The 22,638-nt window shown below is 39.5% G+C and overlaps 1 protein-coding gene across 1 annotated transcript in view; it reads right to left on the bottom strand.

Moving 5' to 3' along the window:
* Positions 1 to 611: 611 nt before the first annotated feature.
* The window catches only part of cps1 (carbamoyl-phosphate synthase 1, mitochondrial), a 51,604-nt gene continuing 29,577 nt past the window's right edge, over positions 612 to 22,638 (bottom strand). Inside the window, exons 27-38 of the mRNA XM_029458880.1 lie at positions 21,824 to 21,891; positions 18,136 to 18,211; positions 17,184 to 17,261; positions 14,519 to 14,626; positions 14,183 to 14,272; positions 13,647 to 13,817; positions 7,355 to 7,429; positions 7,130 to 7,228; positions 3,540 to 3,599; positions 3,256 to 3,368; positions 1,641 to 1,770; positions 612 to 1,523 (exon numbers count right to left, since the gene is read on the bottom strand). Coding sequence (XP_029314740.1) covers positions 1,410 to 1,523; positions 1,641 to 1,770; positions 3,256 to 3,368; positions 3,540 to 3,599; positions 7,130 to 7,228; positions 7,355 to 7,429; positions 13,647 to 13,817; positions 14,183 to 14,272; positions 14,519 to 14,626; positions 17,184 to 17,261; positions 18,136 to 18,211; positions 21,824 to 21,891 — 1,182 coding nt within the window. The 3' untranslated portion in view covers positions 612 to 1,409. The remainder of the gene's footprint in view (positions 1,524 to 1,640; positions 1,771 to 3,255; positions 3,369 to 3,539; positions 3,600 to 7,129; positions 7,229 to 7,354; positions 7,430 to 13,646; positions 13,818 to 14,182; positions 14,273 to 14,518; positions 14,627 to 17,183; positions 17,262 to 18,135; positions 18,212 to 21,823; positions 21,892 to 22,638) is intronic.

Below are 22,638 nucleotides of genomic sequence, written 5' to 3'. Positions count from 1 at the left end.
CCTTGATCTATCATTTTCCCCAACGGCATAATCATCGTCCTTGATATGTATGAATGATTTTAAAATGCTTCAATAAGATTTTGATAGTTTCATGGATCTTTAAAGGGTGTTAGGAGTAAGGAGTCTGTGAAGTTGATGATTCAAAGTAGTCAGTTTTACTGGCCATTTTTGATGGAATACTGGCACAGCTTTCGATTGGATTGGAGTATTGAGACATGTACTTTCTTGATGGTTTCAACCTACACAGAGCAGCACCAGACATTCTGCACGTCGTTAGAAAGTGGGGACTTAAGTCTGTATCTGCAGAGGCCCCAGCAAATGAAAGCTGAACTGAAGAATAGGCCAGGTTAAGGTTGTGCCACATTTCTGTCAGATTGTAACTGTTTGAGGGTTGTGCTATTGTTGGAATTGTTAAATGCATTACATACTGATAGAAACCCTAACAAGTGTTTTTGATCTACACAATACTCTGTTTCAGGGTGTCGTCTCTATTATTAATCTGTTTTACCAAGCTGTTCTTTGACTTGTGTTGTGTGTGCATGGGCTGTTTAAAGCAGAGGCTCTGATGTGGGAGGGAAAGCATAATCATTTGTGCAAACAAAAGGCAGACATCATGTGAATTAAGACTTCGTGTTTCAGTGGATTCTTAAACAACGTAAACATGAACAGAAATAACAACATATAAGCGAGGGATTATTACTATACAGTGTTAAGTTAAATGCACTTAGACTGAGGTTTAAAATGTAAACACATAACGTTTGAAACCTACAGCATATACACAAATAATTCCAAATATATAATCGGCTGAGTTGTCGTTTAAAGCTTTGGGGTTCCAGACTGAGTTCTTGAAAAACAAACGTTCCATCTCATCAAAAATGACCTTAATTACAGCTACCTTATATACTGTACGTTTCTTTCAAATGTATCCATACAGTACATCTTTATTTTATAATACATTTCATACATACAGAAGTCTACAACAAAATGTATGAATGAGACCAAATGGGGAAAAAAAAATAATCTGGCCAAACCATTGGTACAGCACAGGGAAACGTTGGAAAGATGTCGTTGCACATATTTGCAGAGGCCCCCAAAAAAGAAATTAATAAAATGATCATAAAAAAACACTAACACACCAACATCTCTGCCCTTATGGAAGTAAATCAGTTAAATGTAATGTAATAACCCTCTCTGGTACGACTTTATAATAAATCAGGGGGTTATCAGTTGTAACTATTTACCAAATGTGTCATGATGCATCACTATGGTAAATGATCCTGACAGATTGTAGCTCCTACAACTAAAAATATCTAGTTCTTCTTGACACCACGGTATGGTACAAGAGAAGGAATTTGAAAGAAAGCGTACTGCTGTCTTACAAAGTAAACCAAAGGGAATGGAAAGAACATTTAGCTCTGCTCGTTAGCCTTTCTTTGTTCGCTTTCTTTTTGGCGGTAGTGGAAGAGGCTGGTACTGTCGAGATCACCCGCATAGTGGATAGCCTCTGCAAACAGCTTCACCACCTAATACACACAGAAAAAAAACATTAAGCTGAAGCTCGTCGAGTGAGAGAGACCAACGTATGTACAGTATGCAAATGTCAGTTTTCCCCGGTCACCCGAAGTGTCACATTTACTGACCTGATAATTGGTGATGAGGGGAACACTGTGGTCGATAGCCATTCTGCGGATCAGGAAGTTATCCTTCAGGAAACGACTGTTGTTATTGGGTAAGTTGACCACCAAATCAATAAGACCCTCGCTGATGAGACTATAAAAACAAACAGATCATTTAATCAAACAATACATGTAATATTGCACCCTATGCAATATTTGTGATGATATAATTCAATCAAAAGGTTTACCCTTATTAGAGTTGTTTGTATTCTTGATCCCATTTAAGACCTAAAACTCTGCATCTTTTAGCCACTTTCAGCGCATTGTTTTGGTTGTGCAGTCTACACATTTCTGCCCTAATGGCCAAACTGAGCCCCTTGCTCGTACACGACCTGCCCAGCACAAAATGACAGCGAGCAAAAGTCATCTAGTTACTGATATAGAAAATCTTCTAAATATATGGAAAGTCAAAATGACCCAGATATTTGACTTAACTACCTCGGTCTCTTTTTTTAGGCTAGTTTGGTAGTTGGTTACACACACACACACACACATACATAACTGTCTTTTAAATGATTTGAAGAAATCAAATTTCTAGAACAATTAAAGCTTTTTAATAGAGTGAAAAAAATGTTTTTAGAGTGTTTTCTTTCTGTCACAGAAAAATGTTAACTCCTTACAAAAAATTAGAAAAAAATAAAAATGAGCTCCTGATGCAGCAGTGTTTGAATGAATTTAGTTTACCTCTAAAAAATAATACTTTTAGCAGCTCTCTTTCTGTCTCTCTCTCTCTCATCCACGTACACATATTTTTTTCATTTGAAGGGCTTTGACAGACAGCATTGAATTAGGTCTGAATTCTAAAAGAAAATATGGAGGAAAGACAGCAGTAACAAAAAAAGGTCATGTTCTTCTCTATAAAGAGTTAGCCTTCATGCCACCTCGCACAGCTGATGCCTGCCAGCCAGCTGTACGTGTACCTGTGTGTGTTTAGTCTAGGCCTACTAAATTCCCTTTACATGCGCTTCTTCACCAGCTCATTTCCAAACATATGGTCCAGATGGCTTCATTGTAGCACGATCATGACAGGCCTGTGGAATAGTGAGCTGCTACAAGTATTCTTTGTTGCTGGAATGTTTGAAAAAGTTTGTACTTTTGACAACTCAACAATAACTTGAAGAAATGCAGTCAGCTTCAAGTCAACTAAAATGTCAATTAAAGCTAGTTTAATTACTTTTTTAAGTATTACCTATACTTTTGCTTTATTGTTGGCCATGGTTTTTTATTTCTCTTGACTTGACAACATTTTCCTCATCCTTACTATCCAAGCTCTAATTATGGCGAATGCAGTGAATCTGGACTTCTAAGTCTGCTACATCTTCTTTGTATCTTATCAGTGAACTACAGAGATAGTTAATGGGGATTTGCCCTTAGATCTTAAGGCAGTATGCAATTAGATATCCATATTTTGAAACTAAGGAATCACAATTTATGTATTACCTAAGCACTGCCTCAGGAAACCATGAGCAAGTCTTAGCCTCAGAGTTTTACAATAGCTGCCTTTGTTGTCCATGTGTCCTTGAATTTGTCTAAAAGAATTAAAACATCAATTTAGTGTACAAAATAATTATTTCCAAACCTCTTTATACTGGGCAAACTGCTGTCTTCTCTCTTATCAGAGGGCCAGGCCACTGGAGTGGCAGGCACATCATTGGCAGACAGCCAGGCAGAAGTGGCTTCAGTAGCATAGAGCTAGAGGACAGAAATATGGCAACGTTACAACATATGCAGAATGTCATAGACAATATTGAGAGGACTGTCTTTGTAACCCTTGTATTAAGGGAAGTTAATATTATGTCTGATTTTCAATGAGAAGTCTGGGTCTGCAGTGTTTGAGACAGCCTATAAGCTTTCAACGCTCACCTTGAATCCTTCCTCTTTCAGCTGGTGAGCTGTAGCCAGGAAGTTGGGTCGGAACGAATACTGGATGGGAGGGAAGCAGAAAGAAAGGGAGAAACAAAATGCAGCATTAGAAATAGAGAGAGAATAAGTGTTTTTATGTTTATTTCTCTTTTCATTAGAGACGGTTCACAGCAATTGTAGGAGAAAAAGTCCATCACGTACAGTTTGAAATTCCATTTAAATGTTTTAAGTTTTAAATGCCCCCTCAGTTCTTACTCAAATCAGTAATCACACTGTGCAATGGTTAGACGCATTTTATCTTTTTCTTATGTTACAGTTGATGTAACAAATGATTGCATCATGCTATTTTATTCAAATTGAATGCAGTACACACGGAAGATGTAGTAAATCTTATCAACAGTTTCCCAAACAGAGAATGAGAGATGTGGAGTGCTATGGAGCAGAAGTTCTGACAGTGGAAGTGTTTACAGTGACAACAAACACCGACTGTGATAATACCTTCCTAGCTTACTGGCAACTCCTGTCCCCCCCCCCCACCCCCTTTGCGTCTTCATATTGACTAAATGCATTCGTGCCTCAAGATATTGCTTCATCTCTTCACGTAATCTACAACTAAACGGGAGCATTCGCCACACTTGTATAGTAGCCTCTGAATGCTGACATGTGTTGTAAAGCGCTTTGAGATTGGAAAAGCACTATATACATGCAGTCCATCTACCAAAAGACACCAAGAGACATATTCTGCGTACCCACAGCAACACACACACGTTGTTGCAGCTTTCACAAACAGGAAGTGCAGTTTGCAACGGCATTTATGAAAACCAGCTGGCGAAACTGTATTAACACATCGAACGGCAGGAAAAGGGGTTTTGTTTTATTTAAGGATTTTTCTTTTTTGCTGTGGTGGCAAAGACGTTACCAGCGGAAACGCTGCGGCGCCCACTCTGCTGAGGTCCAGTTGAAAACAGCCGGGAAGCCCCACCCCTCTCAGTGCTCTGACCTGAGGGCGTACGGCTGAAATGTGTCAACGATGATGAAAAATAAATGTTAAAAGACAACTGCGATTGAACTGTAACATTAATCTCTGACGAAGTTGTTACCATTAAAATAATAATAATAATGTAAAGAAAGAATAAAACAAATCATGTAATTCCACCAAGCACACTGAAAGTGCTGAAAACGCCTTTGTGAGTTATTGCTGCTAATTTACAACTGATTATAGTCAAACTGGGTGCCCTTCAGTTTAGTAAACAATATGCTTGCTAAAATTACTGCTGCCTCACAAAAGCATTGCGATATGGTTTGATGTTCTTTGTATATTTTGCAGCCGACATTACCGAGTCTGTATGATATACATGTTTGTAATTTGGTTTGCAATTTTGACACACAGCCTCTGTGTATTGGTACAGAAAATGTACCGTTAATTAAAAAGACCGAGGCAAACAGTGAGAATTGGAGAGTGTGACAGACGGAGACAATTCAAGTTCATTCCCCATATAAGACTATTTAAAGGTTGATGCGTGCCAACTCTCCAGAAAAGCAGCAGTTTTATCATTCACTCCCTGAAGTAGCACATTGGAGCTACTGTTCTTTTACAACTTTTTCTGTCTGTATGATTTATGAAGTGGGTGTTACGAGCGTAAATTAACTTCTGTCAAATGACGCAGAGCAAACAATGTGTGTAGCACTAAAAACCTGCATGAACAGATTTCTTTGGGCTAGTTGGGGGCCGGGGTTTCAGCTGACTAATACTTTTTAAATTAATATGGTTCACTTTTTAGCAAACGATTGCTTATTTACAACAGTAGCATTCATCTGGAGTCTGATTAACTTCAAATTCAAGTCCAATATTCACACTCCTCTTTGCTCTGTTGTGCTTTCCACCACGTCCTGACAAAATGTGAGACTGAATCAATGCGATTAGCCGAAAGACTCAGAGTGGGACAGCGAGTTTGTCAATGTGTTCCCTCATTCACATCACATCCATTGTTGGCATCTAATCCATTGTTAATATAAAACATATTAATGATAGCAGCGTTTATGTTCTTAACCACTTTAACAGCAAATAGATATTGTAGAATAAATCTTCACAATTTTTTAATTTTAAACTGTAGATTTTTAAAGGTTATAAAGAAAGTACAGTTTTGACATCCGGTGGGTCAAGCTTATCTTTAAAAATGACTTTAGTGTTTTCGGCTGACTCGTCATAAAATAATGAAAATAATAAATAAATGTCCTAAATGGGGCTTCTTCTAATGTTAGCTCATCCTTTTTGTAGGATTGCAGATTACATTAGCCGCTTACTTAGAGCATACAAACTATCCCTCAACTTTTTGCTCTTTTGTGTTTGCTCTCGTAGCTCTTGCATACACTTTGACATGTTGAAGTCTCCAATGCTTGATAGACGAGCCTAGAAATGGTTGCTCAGCTATGACTGGAACACAGAGAGATGGTCACTTTTAGGGCCGGGTATATTTCAGTTACAATACCAATTTTGCTTGGATATTTCTCAGAGAACTGTAAATTGTACAGGTGGTTATGCATTAGTCAAATTTGCAGCAGAGTAATGATAACACGGAACACTGCACCACGGCATCAGTATAGTACAAGGGAGTACAAGGGAGTCCCCCTACAAATACAACATTTCAATATCACCTGTATGAAACTGAAATGTACCGCCCTCAAGCTGGAGGCCACAGCCTTTTTCATCAGATTACCTCACAAAAATTAAAAATGAATGAAATAAAGACTGTTTTAATATTCCTACCACAAACGTTCTCCAAGCTATTGGTAAATCACTGCGTTGCTGTGTGCTCTGGATCTGTCTAAAGTGTTGCTGCTCGTCAGCCTCAGGTGCTTGCCTTGAAGTGGACCGGTTCCCCAAGAGCACCAATTATACAGCTGGTGTTGTGAATGCTTTGTTGACACTGCATTAGTCAAACTTGCAGTTTGGCAACCAAGGGTGGCAGCAAAACTTAATTACCAAAACTCATGTAACATAGTGTCATTAAAAAAGTACAGTGCTCAGGCTTACATTCAGTTGTTTTCTGCAGCTGAGGATTTGGAAAGGATTGAGATGTTTTTGCAGCAAGTTTATCCAGCAGACATGGTTAGACAAGATTTATGACAGAGCACTTGATTGATAAGATAAATGTTTTTGTGCAGTACTTAACTAGTTTTGTGATGTGTCTCTTCACTTTGGGATATTGTATAATGAGGAGTATTGTTTGGATACTTGATTGAGTTGTATGTTTTGTCTTAGTCCTTCTAGTATGACAGCATCAGGTTTACTCATCTTATACACTTGCCTCCAGTCCTGCTTACCTCTCTAAGGTCATTTACGCAATGCCACTCGAGTGCTGTTGTCTTTAAGTTCCATCATAAGAGCTGTTAGCGTTGCAAGAATCAAGGTGTGATTCATTGTCAAACTAACTGTGGAGTGCCAGGATGGCATCGTAACAGGCTGATAGCCTGAAAGATTTATGCCACCTGTTCTGATGGCACTTTGTATTTGGTGTCTTGTGGGCAGGAGGCACCAAAAGGAAACACAAACAGCAGGCAAGTGGACTTCCAGATGGCTGTAGTCTTACCTGAATCCCAATCAGGATGCCTTTCTGCGGTAGCTTAAAGCCTGTGGAGAGCATAGCCTTCAGGAAGGCTGAATAAATGTTTGGTCCAAAACAAGCTACCTGCAATAAAACACCACAAAATAGACAAACATGAGTAACTGTTAACACCAAAGCTCCAATTTAGATGCGAAGCTAACGGACTGCACAAGAATTAACAAAAGTGATGTGTGACTCCGACGGGCTTACTTCTCCAGTGGAGGCCATCTCACAGCGAAGCACTGGGTCTGCCTCCCTCAGCCGTGGCCAGGAGAACATGGGTGCCTGGTGAATAAAAGGAACATGCTTTAGAAAAAAAGAACATCACCAAGTGATCAACATCTCCTTGTTCAGCTTTAACCAGTAGTTGCTACAAGTCACAATGCCAGTTGGATCCGTTCTCATGACAGTTAACCATTGGCTATGACTGTTTAAATACAAGTTACTGTTGATTAACCATAAGAAAATAAAATACTGTTTACCAACAACAGTGAAGGCATTATAAACTAATACATACTGCAAAGAAAGTGGCACTCGATAGAGAATCAATTCACACATACATTCAGGGATTTCATGACACTGCTGCCACCTAAAGGTGAAGCAATGCTTGCATTCCCTTACAAAGTAACAGGTGAACTGTGGCAGTTGGATAATATGCTTATGGAAAATAATGTTTGTTTGTAATGTATGATGAATAAAAGCTCATACAAACTAACAAAAAGAAAACAGAGAAGTGGGAGAGGTATGGTAATACAGAGGGAGTTAAGGGGATTAGTGCTGCAAATGCTGAAGTCCACACTGAGAAGAAGGTAGGTGACCTGAGTGAGAGCAACAGCAGGGTGAGTCAATAGATGAGAGGAAGTGTGGAGATGTAGAAAGAGGAGAGGAGAGGAAGAGAAGAGAGGAGAGAGAATAAATAGGCTTGAGTGGAGAGGGTGAATGAGAAGACTTGAGAGAGGAAAATATGGAATAAAAGGAGAGAACAAAAGTAATTTACATTAAGAAATTAGAAATTAACTTAACAATTAAATGAATGGAATTGGGGAATAGGATAAAAATGAAAAGGGGGAAAGGAAAAGGTAAAATCAAATGTTAAAAGAGGAGATGAGGAGAGAAGTGATTGAAAGGGTAGGAACAAGAGCAGTAGGAAGTAGTTTGTCCTTATTATATTACAGACAAATTAAGAATAGTGGGGCGCTATGTGGGAAGCCATTCTTATTTCCCTATTTAAAAGCAGACAACCCCCATTACCTTGAAAAGACAAAGAGGTGGTGTGGCGTTGTGTGGTTCACACACATACACAGACACAGACACGCCACGCAGAGGCAAGGGCCACTAGGGGGGGATTCATCCTTGAAGCAGGCTATCTAATCAGCTGAACGTAATGTTAGCATACTAATGTAAGAATGGACGAAGAGAAGTGAATGCAGACAGGGAACCAGCATCGCTTATCGTGGCTTTGTTCAAAGAGTCAGAGAAAGACGGAGAAGTATGCATAGATAAATTGGCAGACTATAACCTAAAAAGAAAATAGAGAAAGAGGAACACATACAGAGAGGGAATAACAGCAAGAGGCAACTTTCAATAGTGCAATAAAAGACACAAGAAACAAATAAAAGAGTAGAATTTGTGAAATGCATCAAATAAGTAACAAAGACTGGTGGGTCTCTGTAAATTCAATAAAAAGTGGATCTCCATTTTACCCACAGTAGAACCAAATCTGCAGCAAACACTTAAAACTATGAAGCAGGAAGTGGAAATAGAAATAGATGTGTTAGAAAAATGGCATCACTAACACCAGTGGAGCTATAAATGGTCTGAAAATGAGAAACCTTACACAAGCCTTCATAAACAGAATTATGTAAAACTCGGGAGTCTCAGTTATAATGGTTTGTCGTCCAATTGCAATGGTGCATCTCTGGGACAGAATTAATGTATGCGACTGTCACACAATAACCAAGGCTCTGTAACCACAACATCCTACCAACACGCACACAAACACTATTTCCCCATCTCTCTATCCCACACCGACCGCCCACTCCTGAGAGACCGAAGAATTGTGAAGCTCAAAACATGAACAATATTATCTTGGGGTACCGGCTGAGCTCCAGTGGAGAAGAGAATGAATAAACCAAGACATTTCCCCATAACATTGTTGCCGACTATGGGCCTTGTTAGCAGTTACACAGTAACGCAGCTGAATGTAAATTAACAGCTACATTTATACTTTGAAAGATATATAGATATTATAATAAACAATTAAGAAAGGTTGCATTTTCTGGAAACGGAGAGCTAAATGGTTGATATTGTCGGGCATTACCAAGGGTTTGGTAGGGCTTGCGTAGGTCATTACTAACACAGTGCTGGGTGATAACTGTTAAGTTACTAGATGGCTTATGCTACCACCTAGCATTGTCTACATAGCTAGAGGATAGGATGTTCGGCTTTAATCCTGAGATTGATTTCATTACATTATTACATTGCAGGCCATTTAGCAGAAACTCTTATCCAGAGCGACTTAAAGTGAACTAACTACAGGAACTACAGCCTCCCTGGAGCAACTCAGGGTTAAGTACCTTGCTCAGGGGCACAATGGTGGCAGCCCTGATATTGAACTCGCAACCTTCTGGTGTTATATTTGGAAGCCGTATCACTAGACCACTACCACCCAGATTTCTTAATATATGCCTTTTCCTGTGAATGCATGAAGCTTTAACCCGACTAGCGAACCTCCGTTGAATCAAACCATACCGGGAGCTGCGCCACTGAAGGCGGATTTAGACCAAAATGTGTGTGTGTGTGACACTGTATATTTAATGACAGATACAACTTTACTGCACATTTTTTCCCTGCTTTGATCACGAACAGCTGATCTGCTCTTAGCGCATCCACTCCGTTTCTGTCACTCAACCACACAGACTCAGTACGGCCACACACTGCCCTACTCTTATACTCGTAAAGAAGGGGGGTCCAGAGGTTGGTGGCTATATGTACATTAGTTCATTAAGAATTGAGCCAAAGCAGTTACATTAATGTAAACAATAATATTTGTAATAATGCACCAGGTTAGAGAGTTCCTTGTACCATTTACAGCTTTAGTACTCTGATCCCTATCCGGATTGGTTACTAGGTTGTTGCTACAGTGCTTCAGGTAGGTTCTGTTGGCATTGTTAAGGTGTTGGAAGTGGGTGCTAGCCTAGGGTAATTTTGGTGGTTGCATTAGCATTACTAGCTAGTGCTAGGGTTCAATGCTTTTGCTAGGGGTTCTTGATATGGTGATTCAAGGTGGCTGCTAGGGTGTGATATGTCGATACAACTGTCAAATAATTAGTACTGATGCTAGCATTAGTGCTAATGGTAGTTGTAACAGTGTTTTAATGTTTCATTTGTGGATAAAAAGGGAAAAGAAAGTTTGAAAAAGGATAAAGCTCACGATAATGTCCTGCTTTCCATGGTCAAGGGGACAAAATATGCAACAGTTGGAAGTTATTTTTCCTTGGCCAATAAATGTGCACTGGGGACTGACTAAACCACCAAATCCTCCATTGTTGTGTTCATACTCCTCTTTCTCTCAGTATCATAAATACAGATGTGTTATTGTTCCTACGAGTTTGTATATAGAGACAGAAATTACACAAAGGGGACTTGTTAGTAAAAAGAAAACACGGCATCAAATGAGGGACTTTCAGAGAGGGAATGAGACAGATAAATGTAGATAGTCTCTGTGGATGGCAATGACTTGTGATGATAAAGTGAGGAGTGTGGATGAAGGCTGAGAATGAGTGTATGTTGATGGCACACACTTCAGGCTACTACGGCTGGATAATGGTTTCAGACAGCATGGTGTGTGTTGATTTTGAGGCAGCAGTAGTGTGTTAAACAGGAAGAAAGAAACTAGAACTACTTTGTTAAACCATCGTCATGTATTGTGGCAGGGTTTCCAGCAAGGCCCATATTAGTCAGGGGGTATGGAGTCTGTATCATAGACTCCAAGTAAACTCCTGATGTCTTTAAGGCCTGGTGCCAGGAGTATTCAGAGCTCTGATTAATATTCCTCACCACTGTGCAGACTAGAAATTGAAAACTTTAGGTGGTGGGGAAGAGTGGGGGATTATACCTGGGTGAATGGCTCCAAACTACAGCCATTGTTACAGCAGCTCTGTTGTAATTAGAGGGAGAAATTACTTTGTAAAAAATAGCTTTGGAACAGCTGGCGACACGCAAACTCTCACATACCCAATCTAAGAAGTAAGCCTCCCAGCAGGTATGAGAAGGCACTTACTACTCCCCCCCACCATGCCTAGCTAGGGAGATGGAACAGTAATTGCTGTCTTTGTTATGTGATCCAATGGAAGCTGTACTTTGGCGGGTCAGCACGCCCCTACATTCAACATGTCAAAGTGAGAGAAAAATTGTTTGTTTGTTTGTTTGTTTATATATATATATATATATATATATATATATATATATATATATATATATATATATATATATATATATATATATATATATATATATATATATATATATATATATATATATATAAATAAAACAATTTTTCCCCTACCAACGGAAACCCGTTGGTAATATTTACTTTTTACATTGAACAGGTGCTCTTCTATTAAATAAATTGAACGCTTGTGTTATTTATCTAATGCATGTGCACGTTTCAGTATCTACTGCGTTGCTTTACGCATTCACATTCTCTCCTCCACTCTGTTCCGCGTTCCATTTGGCTAGGGTCAGTGTCACTACTGGTAGCATGAGGCGATACCTGGACCCTACAGAGGTTGCACAGGCATGTCCAACTCCTCCAGGATAGCACATCAATATGTGCCATTGCCAGAAGGTTTGCCGTGTCTCCCAGTACAGTCTCAAGAGCATGGAGGAGATTCCAGGAGACAGGTAGTTACTCTGGGAGAGCTGGACAGGGCCATAGAATGTCCTTAACCCATCAGCAGGACTGGTATCTGCTGCTTTGTGCAAGGGGGAACAGAGCACTGCCAGAGCCCTACAAAATGACCTCCAGCAGGCCACTAGTGTGAATGTCTCTGACCAAACAATCAAAAACGGACTTCATGAGGGTGGCCTGACGTCCTCTAGTGGGCCCTGTGCTCACTGCCCGGCACCGTGGAGCTCGATTGGCATTTGCCATAAAACACCAGAGTTGGCAGATTGGCACTGGCGCCCCGTACTTTTCACAGATGAGAGCATGTTCACCCTGAGCACATGTGACTGACGTGAAAGGGTTTGGAGAAGCCGTGGAGAACGCTATGCTGCCTGTAACATCGTTCAGCATGACCGGTTTGGTGGTGGGTCAGTGATGGACAATGCCCGGCTTCATGTGGCGAGAGTATGCAGGCAGTTCCTGGAGGATGAAGGAATTGATACCATTGACTGGCCCCCACGCTTGCATGACCTAAATCCAATAGAACACCTCTGGTACATTATGTTTCGGTCCATCCGACGACGCCAGGTTACACCTAAGACTGTCCAGGAGCTCTGTGATGCCCTGTTCCAGATCTGGGAGGAGATACCCCAGGACACCATTTGTCGTCTCATTAGGAGCATTCCCCGACGTTGTCAGGCATGCATACAAGCACGTGGAGGCAATACACAGTACTCAGTACCATTTTGAGTTACTACAATGGAATTTCAGCAAAATGGACTAGCCTGCCGCATAATTTTTTCACTTTGATTTTCGGGGTGTCTTAGAATTCAGCCCTCTGTAGGTTGATCATTTTCATTTCCATTAAACGATGTGGCATCCTTTCGTTCATAACACATTACCCAGTCCATATCAGTATAGATATCCAGCATTTTCTTTTCTCCCATTGAGATCTGATGTGGTTTCATAGTGTTCCTTAAAATTTTTTTGAGCAGTGTAATATAATATGGCCATCTGGAGCAATTTGGGGTTCAGTATCTTGCCCAAGGACACTTTGACATGTTGATTGCAGGGGTGGGCAAGCTAATTCACTCTAACTTCTAGGTGAGAAACGTGGCAGATAAGGTAGTTTGGCAAAAGAATATGCTCTTTTCACAGCAGACTTTATAATAAGAAAAGCACAGGTGTTACTAATAACGTTCATGATGGCTCCATGCTATTTTATGTCCCAGTAAGACTTGGCAATATGCTAATGGGGCAGCGTGCACAATACCAAGACCCTTAAACTGAAGCATCTAAATTCAGCAATCATTAATTTCATTATTTATACCTGTGCTTTTGAAAATAAAAACTGAATAAAAGCAAAATAAATCATTTATTTGGGTGTTCGAACCTTTTTGGTGAAATGTCAAAATGTCTTCTGTGGAAAAGGCCCATCATGATTATTATCTCTGGTACTTATGACTGCATCGAAGGCTGCAAAAACAATTAAAAGAGCAGGCCATTGTATAGCATGCTCGCATTTAGGCCCCAAATAAAAAAAGAATAAAGATGGTAGACAGCCAGTCACGCAGTTCCCAGCTTGCAACAGCTTTTTTCAGTTTCCCTTCTCACCTTGATGCCAACGTAGTCTACAGGGATGATGGGTTTCTCCAGCGAGGGCAGGCTGTCCTCATCCAAAGGCTCTCCTACCATCACTTTGGTTGCCACATTGATGAAGTCCACGCCAATTGTTTTTGATACAAAAGGGAAGGAGCGTGATGCCCGCAGATTACACTCGATCACCTAAAAAGTGTACCAAACACAAACACTAATTTCATAAAAGTAAAACAACATCCTTTCTTGCAGACTAATCAACATACACATTGGCTAAGGTTAATCAAAAAAATAAACACAATCTGTGCATTGATCATTTATACATCTGCACTAACAAATACAAATAGCCAGAGTAGAAACATGCACATTTTCTGTATGTGTGCTGTAGCTGCAATATCAAAACTGAAGGCAACACCATTAATCATAAAATCCATCCAACTGCAAATAATTCTGAACACAAGGTGATTTCAGTTTGTGAGTGAATTGCATTTGCTGCAACTAAGTGTGAAAATGTCGATCTATCATTTAGTCATACCCCGAGAAATATTACCTACCATGACATCATTGCCTTTCACCAGAAATTGGGTGTTAAACGGCCCCGAAATTTCAAATGCTTTTGAAATTTTTTGGGTCGCAATCTTAACCTGAAAGCAATGAAAAAAGAACACACAGACAAAATATTTATGAGGCTGTATTGAACAGTTTTATCCCATAACAACTGTAAATACACAAATGGAGGAAGTGTATTGCATAATGTACATTGTAGTTTAAATGCACACAGCCTATGAGTGAAACTGCTGGTTTTCCATGAAATATCACATGGGTCATTAAAAAGATGATGGTACAATTAGTATGAATTGAGTGTGAAAGCTGTGGATCACTTAACTGACCTTTTCTAGTGCCCCCTGGCTAATACTCTGGGTTGGTAGCATTAGAGTGGCATCTCCTGAGTGTACCCCCGCATCTTCCACATGCTCCGTTATGGCATGGGCCAGAACCTGGACACAGGCACACAGCGATTATGACACACTTAAAGCATTTGCATGCAGATCACAGCTTTAATAAGAGACAGAAATCCCTACTCAAGGCAAGCCAACTTTTTACAGCCTTGGTCTGATCTCTGATGAGAACTTTTCAGACTTCGAAGCAGATGGCCCCCAGACTTGATGTGTTTATACCTACAGTATGTCACTGTGCAAAATAGTTTACGGAAATGCAGTGTCAACATATCCTGAGCCAGTTCAAAAACAGCAAGTGCTGAGTTGTGCATTTGGAGGAAATTAATAAATTCATTCAGGTCAGATTAAAAATCTGCTCAGGACAAAAGGGACTGTATTTGTTGACCGACTACGTAAAAACCAATGCACAAGGACACACGGTGTCAAAAAGAATAACTTCTAACATTTCATCCACAGGAAAGGAGATTTATATCACCAAGCAAGTCCGTGCGAGAGTGTGCGAGAGAGTGTGTGTGGGGGGGTGCGTGTGTGTGTGTGTGTGTGTGTGTGTGTGTGAGCTGCCGTGTCATTAGCTCATTTAAACTGCTGCTAACCACGGCATTTATTAGCACTCTTCAGATAGAGCCTGTAATTAATACGTATTATCTCTGACTTTTCCTCTCCCACACACACACACACACACACACACACACACACACACACACACACACACACACACACACACACACGCCAGGAATAATGAGTCCTGTTTGGTATTCAATGAATAGACGGCTTGTTAATGTGATACTGAAGATAAAGAAGGGGGCTGTATTCAGGGAAAGTAGAGAGAAAATCTACCATACAACTGGATTGCCCACGTTCCAACTGACACCCTTGAAATGACTCCCACAGCCTAAACAATAGAAACACAGACGAAGCGTTCAGGACCTAGGTGGCTTTGTCTTCTAATGGAAGTTACGATGCTAACAATTATACAAGTTTTCAAACTCTACTCACTGTTAAGGGACTGAAACTTTAACGTACAGAAAAAGTCCGACTGTGAGGTTCCATGTGCCTCAGCCATGTTAAAATCTTATTTTGCAATTTAACTTTTCTATATCCTCACTATATGTCTATTTACATCTATTTATTTTTGGCAATTGCAAGAAAGAAACAGAGAAACAGAATGTTTCCTGAGTATTTAATTTTCATTCTGCAGAATAATTTGAGGATTCCCATCTAGTCATAAGACATGTTGAACTCCTGAGTTCTGCGAAGGGTCACTACTTACATACGTTTACAGTACATACATCCGTTTGTTCCACATATCTACATATGTATATATTATTACAGTATTTAAAATGTTACATTCCGTTTTATCTTATTTTTTATGTTTATATTCTACTTTTTCCTGCATTTTAATTGCACCATTTTTATTACACTATTTTATTACTTCATCTCTTTTTATGTCTTAAGTATACTGTATGTTGCATTGTTGGAGGAGCCTGGGACTTAACATTTTCATTGCCAATAACTACCCTATAACTTTTGTGCATCCTTGAAAATGAAAATACTGGGATTTGAGTAATTATTTGTGTTTGACCTTTTTTGTGTGGAAAAAAAACATCTATCACCTTGTTACAAATTCTTAAAATGACATCCACTCTTACTCCCTCCATTGACAAATCCAGAATCTAAGGTTATGGAAATGTTGTTCATTTCAAATGTGGTACGCCTTCCAAACAGAACACCAGAAGGTCGAGAGTTCAATACCAGGGCTGCCACCATTGTACCCCTGAGCAATTTTACAAAAACTGTGCTCTAGTGTTTTATTTTTGGAATATTCTAATAATTCTGTGGACTAAATTAAGGTAAACAATATGGTAGTATATGTACATTTATAATAGAGCAGCACAGGGCAGAAGAATACTTTGAAGATAAAGCCAAAGAAAATGACAAATCTGTGGTGCATGTCAATCTGATATGAAAACAGTTTGTTGAACAAGAATCATTTTAATACGCCCTAAACTGATCCAATCTAAAAAGAAAAATGTATTTAGCATCACCACTATCCTGCATTTTGGTTTTAATGTATTCCATTCTCCCAATCCGATCGGTTTTGGGCTGTAATGTCTCTTCAGCAAAGATGAATGATATTACTTCCACTTTATTCATCTATTGGGCTCAATATCTGTCCTACCTCTCCATTTAAACTGAAAAATAATGGAAGACTGAATAATGCAAGGCTACAGAGATGAATAACAACCCGTTATTAATTTACCGTTAGAAATGAAAATGTGGTCAAGCACGGTGTCAATATGAATCAAAGCAGACTACAAACAATGCTGTTATTCAGGCTGTTACACTTTCAAATGTATTTAACGTAGAAGATGTATACTCCTAATAAGAACATTCCAAATACATCCATACTTACTTTTTACTTACTTTCTGGTGCTTTGAGTAATTATTGCAGGCAAAAAAAAATAATACGTCTGGTGCATGTTGTATATTTACCTTGCATTGTCAAGGCTTCTTCACATACACAGGATGGCAACACGGTGGCATTACGGAGACAAAAGCTCATATAACTAGACAGAAGATGTCAGAAATGTCTCACCCTGCCATCTTTGGCCACCGCATCCACCTCTACCTCCCTGGAACCGCGGATGAACTTGGTGATGACCACTGGATGCTCCTGGAGGAAAGACAGCAGGATGGTTATTCTATCGATGAACGGAAAGGAAATAACTCAACCTTATGTGCGTGTTGCAGTCTGTAAGATTTTAGTCAGACAAGATCTTGTTATTTTGACTCTATGCTCCAACACTCTGGATTTGAAATGAAGCAATAACTCAAAGTAAACTTTTAATTTAAGGGTGTTGACATGAATACAGAATAACACATTTTCTTGAATAGTTTAATGTTGGCTCCCTGACTCCAATCCAACTATGCTTATGATTCACTTGCTCAAGACTGGACTGTATGCAAAGAAAAATTCAAAAAGTGAAGATAGTTGTATGTACATGTAATCATCAATTTAACCTGATGGTCATCGTTTCATTTTGAGTGCAATGTGCTGGAGTACAGAGCCAAAAAAAATGAATAATGTGTCACTATTCAAATACCTTAAAGACTTAACGTGTGCATATACTGTAAGAGATGAGTGTGGCACAATATTGTTTCATCATCTCTGTTAAAACCACTATTAACAGGCTTGCTTTGAAGCTGTGATATAGACATGTGTGCGTCGGCCTCTCGTCCCAGGTAAGGGGCCAGGTGCCTCAAAGCCACTGGGGCTTCAGTGAAGTAGAGATGCACACACAATACTAGCCAACAGCCATGACAGCTGGTAGCATCAGTTAATTGAAAGCAGAGGGAGAACGCAACAAGAAAAAGTGAGTCTTAGTGTTCGAGTGTGTGTGTGTGTGTGTGTGTGTGTGACAGAGTGATCACTTGTTCCAACAGCTAACGCAATACAATTCAAGTTAAGTAAAAAATGAAAAAGGTGTGAATTATGGAGGCAATATGTATGTCACACGTGTAGGCGTGTACGCTAATATCGATCTCACCTGGGACACCTGAGTGGCCTCCTCCAAGAAGCGTTTCATCTCCTCTTCTCCGTACACAACGTTCATTGCAGAGCCGCTGGAGAGAAGCAAGAAAGAGAGACAGAGAGAGAAAAGAGAGTGAGAGAGAGAAAACAAAAGGCCACAGGAGAGGAAGAGAAGCTAGCAAACAGGACAAGCTTCAAATGATCGTTCAAAAACACTCATTATCTCTCCGTTGCATCACTATTACCGTCGGGAACATGGTCTGGAAACAGTCAAAATAAGCAGCGATCGAGAGAACAGCAGCTATTTAGGTCGAAAAGCACTCCAGGCTCTTGAAAACGAGTTCAGAACTTAGTCATTAAAAAACAACAGATTTAGGCTAGTTTTGTTGTGGTTGTTGTTGTTTTTGATTTTAGACTGCTAGCTGGGCTATCCTCCTGTTTGAAGAGGAGGGGTGAAGAAAAACAGGTCAGTGAAAGGCCACAGGCTTCGGTCAGATCTTTATTCCTTAGCCGGCTGTTGCTCAGAGGCAGACAAGCCCTAAATGAATACTGACCCTTCATTTGAGCACCAGCCATACAAGATTCATATGAATTTAAACTCACGCAAATGCTCGACTCAGATGCCACCTAGTTTCTGCATGGCTTTTTCTTGTTTTTTTTAATATATATATATATATATATATATATATATATATATATATATATATATATATATATATATATATATATATATATATATATATATATATATATATATATATATATATATATATACACACACATTTTCAAATGAATCAACATTTTAGGAGAAATAATACAATTCTGCTTGTGATGTCGTTAAGAGTTTAAAGTGTCCTGATACAGTGTCATTTCCATTATGGATGTTGTGCTTGGTTTGACAGCTAAACTTAGGAAGAATCTTCATCTAAATAATACAATTATATATTATTCAGTATTTATTAAATGCGTCCCCTCAAACTCATGTTGGCAGTGAAGGATTCAGAAGGGTCAGACTGATGCCAGTACAGCTAAGAGCTGAATCATTATGTACAACATTATCCATGAGTATGCTGCTCAATTTTTCTGTTCCAAGATATCAATGTTCCATTCAAACATATTATTATTATAACTATAACACCAGTGTATGTTCATGTAAAGCGCCTCGAGTGAATACTGTAGCTCGAAGTTCCTTTGTTTACACTGGTGCCATGTCGTGGGCGGAATAGCCTTCCGCTACACGTCAAGTCTTTACATTTGAGAGGGGCTTATAGAAGTCAGGTTAGGAACAGGGTAACAGATTCATAATGAAATTTGAAAAAACATGAGGGAGTTTATCATTCGGTAGAGCGGGTTGTCCATTAATCAGAATATTGGCGGTTCGATCCCCGGCCGAACATGCCATATGTCTGCATATGGAAGTGTCCCTGGGGCAAGATACTGAACCCAAAGTTGCTCACGAAGACACAGCGTATGTGTGTGTGAAGGAGTATGAGATGAGGATGAGCAGTTTGGCAGCTTGTATAGCAGCCCATCAGTGTATGAACATCCGTTTGAATGGGTAAATGTGAACACGTAGTGTAAAAGCGCTTTGAGTGGTCGGAGACTAGAAAGACGCTTTTTAAATACCATTCGTCTTCAAACATCTTGGGACCGTGTTGAAATTGTACTCACTTTAACATGTTATCCTTTGAATACTTTTCTTTCTTTGTCTGATAAGTGTTAAGTTAGTGTTGGTCCCGGAGAAGAATGACTCATTCTATATAAAGTGTTTTACAACAATACAATTACTATACATAAATGTTTTTTTTTACTGCTTCAGCCCAGCTTATACAATTTTAGCAGTAGTAATAGCGAAAGTATTTAATAGTGGTGGTGATTATAGTGATTTTATTAGTTGTAACAGAAGTACTGTTTTAATCTGATCTTGTTTGCCTGAAAATTGTCCAATTTATACCAGTGGACGATGAAAGGTCATGACTAACGAAATCATTTGAGTGAAGAGTGGGACTGACATTGTTATCTTAAGAAGACTGACCACTTGTTCCCCCTCTGTAGTTTGTAGTTTGCAAAGAACGGGCAACATTTAAAAAGGAACTGAGGTGAAATTGTCTTAATAAAAATCAAACACCTAAAATAAGACTGAGTAGGAATGACAGTAACCTTTGGTTGACATTCGCATTGCTATCATTTTGATATATATTTGATATAACTTCTAGCCAATGTTCTAAATATTTTAAAATGAAAAGCTTTGGAGAAAACATTTTAGGAAGATATTTTTTGGTCTGTCTCAACAATTATTTATGAGCCCAATAGTCTACCACATTTTGTTCACCATGAAATCCTGATTTAATTTTTACTTCCATCACCTACTTGATGTAACTTTATAAGAGTGAGTGAGGTCATTTAAATGCTTGGGTTTATTACTTGCTTTCACACCGTTAGGAATTCCTCAGAACAACTGAGCATTTGGTATGGGTGGACATTTTGGAAACCGTGGTAAAAAAGATGATGATGATGATTTAAAACTGCTTGTGCACGTCATTGTACAGCCGTGAAAGGCAGTGTTGGCACGTCACGGCACACTTATTATACTTATCATATGTTAATAACCAAAAGTAATAATGATGGATTTAAGTATGCAAATAAGATAAGATAAAGTTATAGAAATGTTCCTTTTAAGTTATGACGTGAATATATTTATGGCTAAATACTTAATTGTTTTGGTGTGTGGCTGTGTGCGTGCTCATCTTGGCGATATAAAAATGTGATGCATGAATCTGACAAGGAAGAGAGTGTTTGGTGTGGAAAAGTGTGCTTTTGTGCATATGTACCGAGGCAGAGAAGAACATTCAAAAACCATTAACAAGTATGTCAAAGTGGGAAGAGTGAAAATGCTTTGGAGATGGGAAAAGATCAGAGGGAGTTCACCGTACACTGATGCGGAGATGGGGGGGGGGGAGAAGAGAGGCTCATCTTCCTCATTAACAGAATCCATCAGAGGTTAATATACAGTAGGTGGAAGGAATTAAAATTGCAAATATAAACAAATTCTGTATTATAAATAAACTATGTTATTAATGGTATGATTGTGGCTACTTCAAGGTCAAGTGGGAGAAGTAAAAACTGGAGCATTGCAAATTCCCTTTTGCTGAATTAAACACTCTGTGCTTAACAAAAACAGACTTTAAAAAACATCCTGCAAGTAAAACCATGAAAAGTCCAAAACTCCCACAAGCACACAAGCTTCTGCTCAGTGACAAAGCCCTGCTGAGTACCGATTCTCATCACGACATCTGCTGGACAAAAGTGTCATTGCAAGGTTAAATCAGCTGTAATGTGAGTAAAGTTCATTAGTCTTCATAAGCAAAATTGTATTTTACTCAGTGAGCAATAAGTCTGTGAATGAGTTATTAGGGAAGTCAATTGTTCTTTCATGCCTCAGCTAACCAGGACTGCACAGATTTCTCTGTATTTCTTAATACCCTTTACTGGCTAGAAATTAAACACGAGAAAACAAATTATGTTAAAAAGGATATTTACCCCTGCAGTTTATATCAAATGTTTAGACAAAATACCTAAACTATGCTTGTTGTTTATTGATGATTATTATGATTAGTGTTATAGAGTCAGCCACTACATTAATGATTAAGAGCCTCCAGATATGAAACTTCAAAGTATGTTAGCTGGAGGGTGTTAAAACTTACCTGAGAACATAGGAGGGGCGCAGCAGACAGGGATAGCCCACCAGGTTGGCGAAGGCAAATGCATCTTCCTGTGAAGGGAGAGAAGATGTTGGAAGCTTTATTTATCATTTCAAATCCCATTAATGACTAAGATAGAGTATGCATGTCAGAAATCCTCCAGACTTAGCGTATAAATTCTGCTGATGTGGCATTAAACTCTTAATAATACATTTTATTTACAGAGCGCTTTAAAAAAAAAGGTACTCAAAGACACTTTACAGGTACATATAACGTTAAGAAAAACAGGACATAAACATAAAAAAATACATCGAAGTAATTACACATTAAAAGCAGATCTGAAGAGGTAGGTTTTGATTTGAACATGGTGAGATCTGTACAGTCACGGATGTGTTTGGAGAGTGAGTTCCAGAGGGAGGGGGCGGCGAAGGAGAAAACTCTGTCACCCCAGGTCCAGAGCTTGGTCCTTTGTGGCAGGGACAGGAGGTTGGCGTCGGAGGAACGGAGGGTGCGAGAGGGAGTGTGGTGATGGAGCAGGTCGGAGGGGGCCTGGTTGTGGAGGGCTTTGTAGGTAAGGAGGAGGATTTTCAAATGGATGCGTTGGGGGACTGGGAGCCAGTGGAGGTTCTGCAGGATGGGGGTGATGTGGTCACGGGAGCGGGTGTGGGTGAGGAGACGGGCGGCAGAGTTTTTTGATGAGTTTGGATGGTGTGCCGTAGAGGAGGCTGTTGCAGTAGTCGAGTCTGGATGAGGGTTTCGGCAGCAGGGAAGGAAAGTGATGGGCGGAGACGAGCTATATTTTTTTGATGAAAAAAGGC

Source organism: Cottoperca gobio, chromosome 21 (assembly GCF_900634415.1).
Source record: "Cottoperca gobio chromosome 21, fCotGob3.1, whole genome shotgun sequence".
NCBI classification, from domain to species: domain Eukaryota; kingdom Metazoa; phylum Chordata; class Actinopteri; order Perciformes; family Bovichtidae; genus Cottoperca; species Cottoperca gobio.
This window is presented reverse-complemented; position numbering and strand designations above follow the sequence as displayed.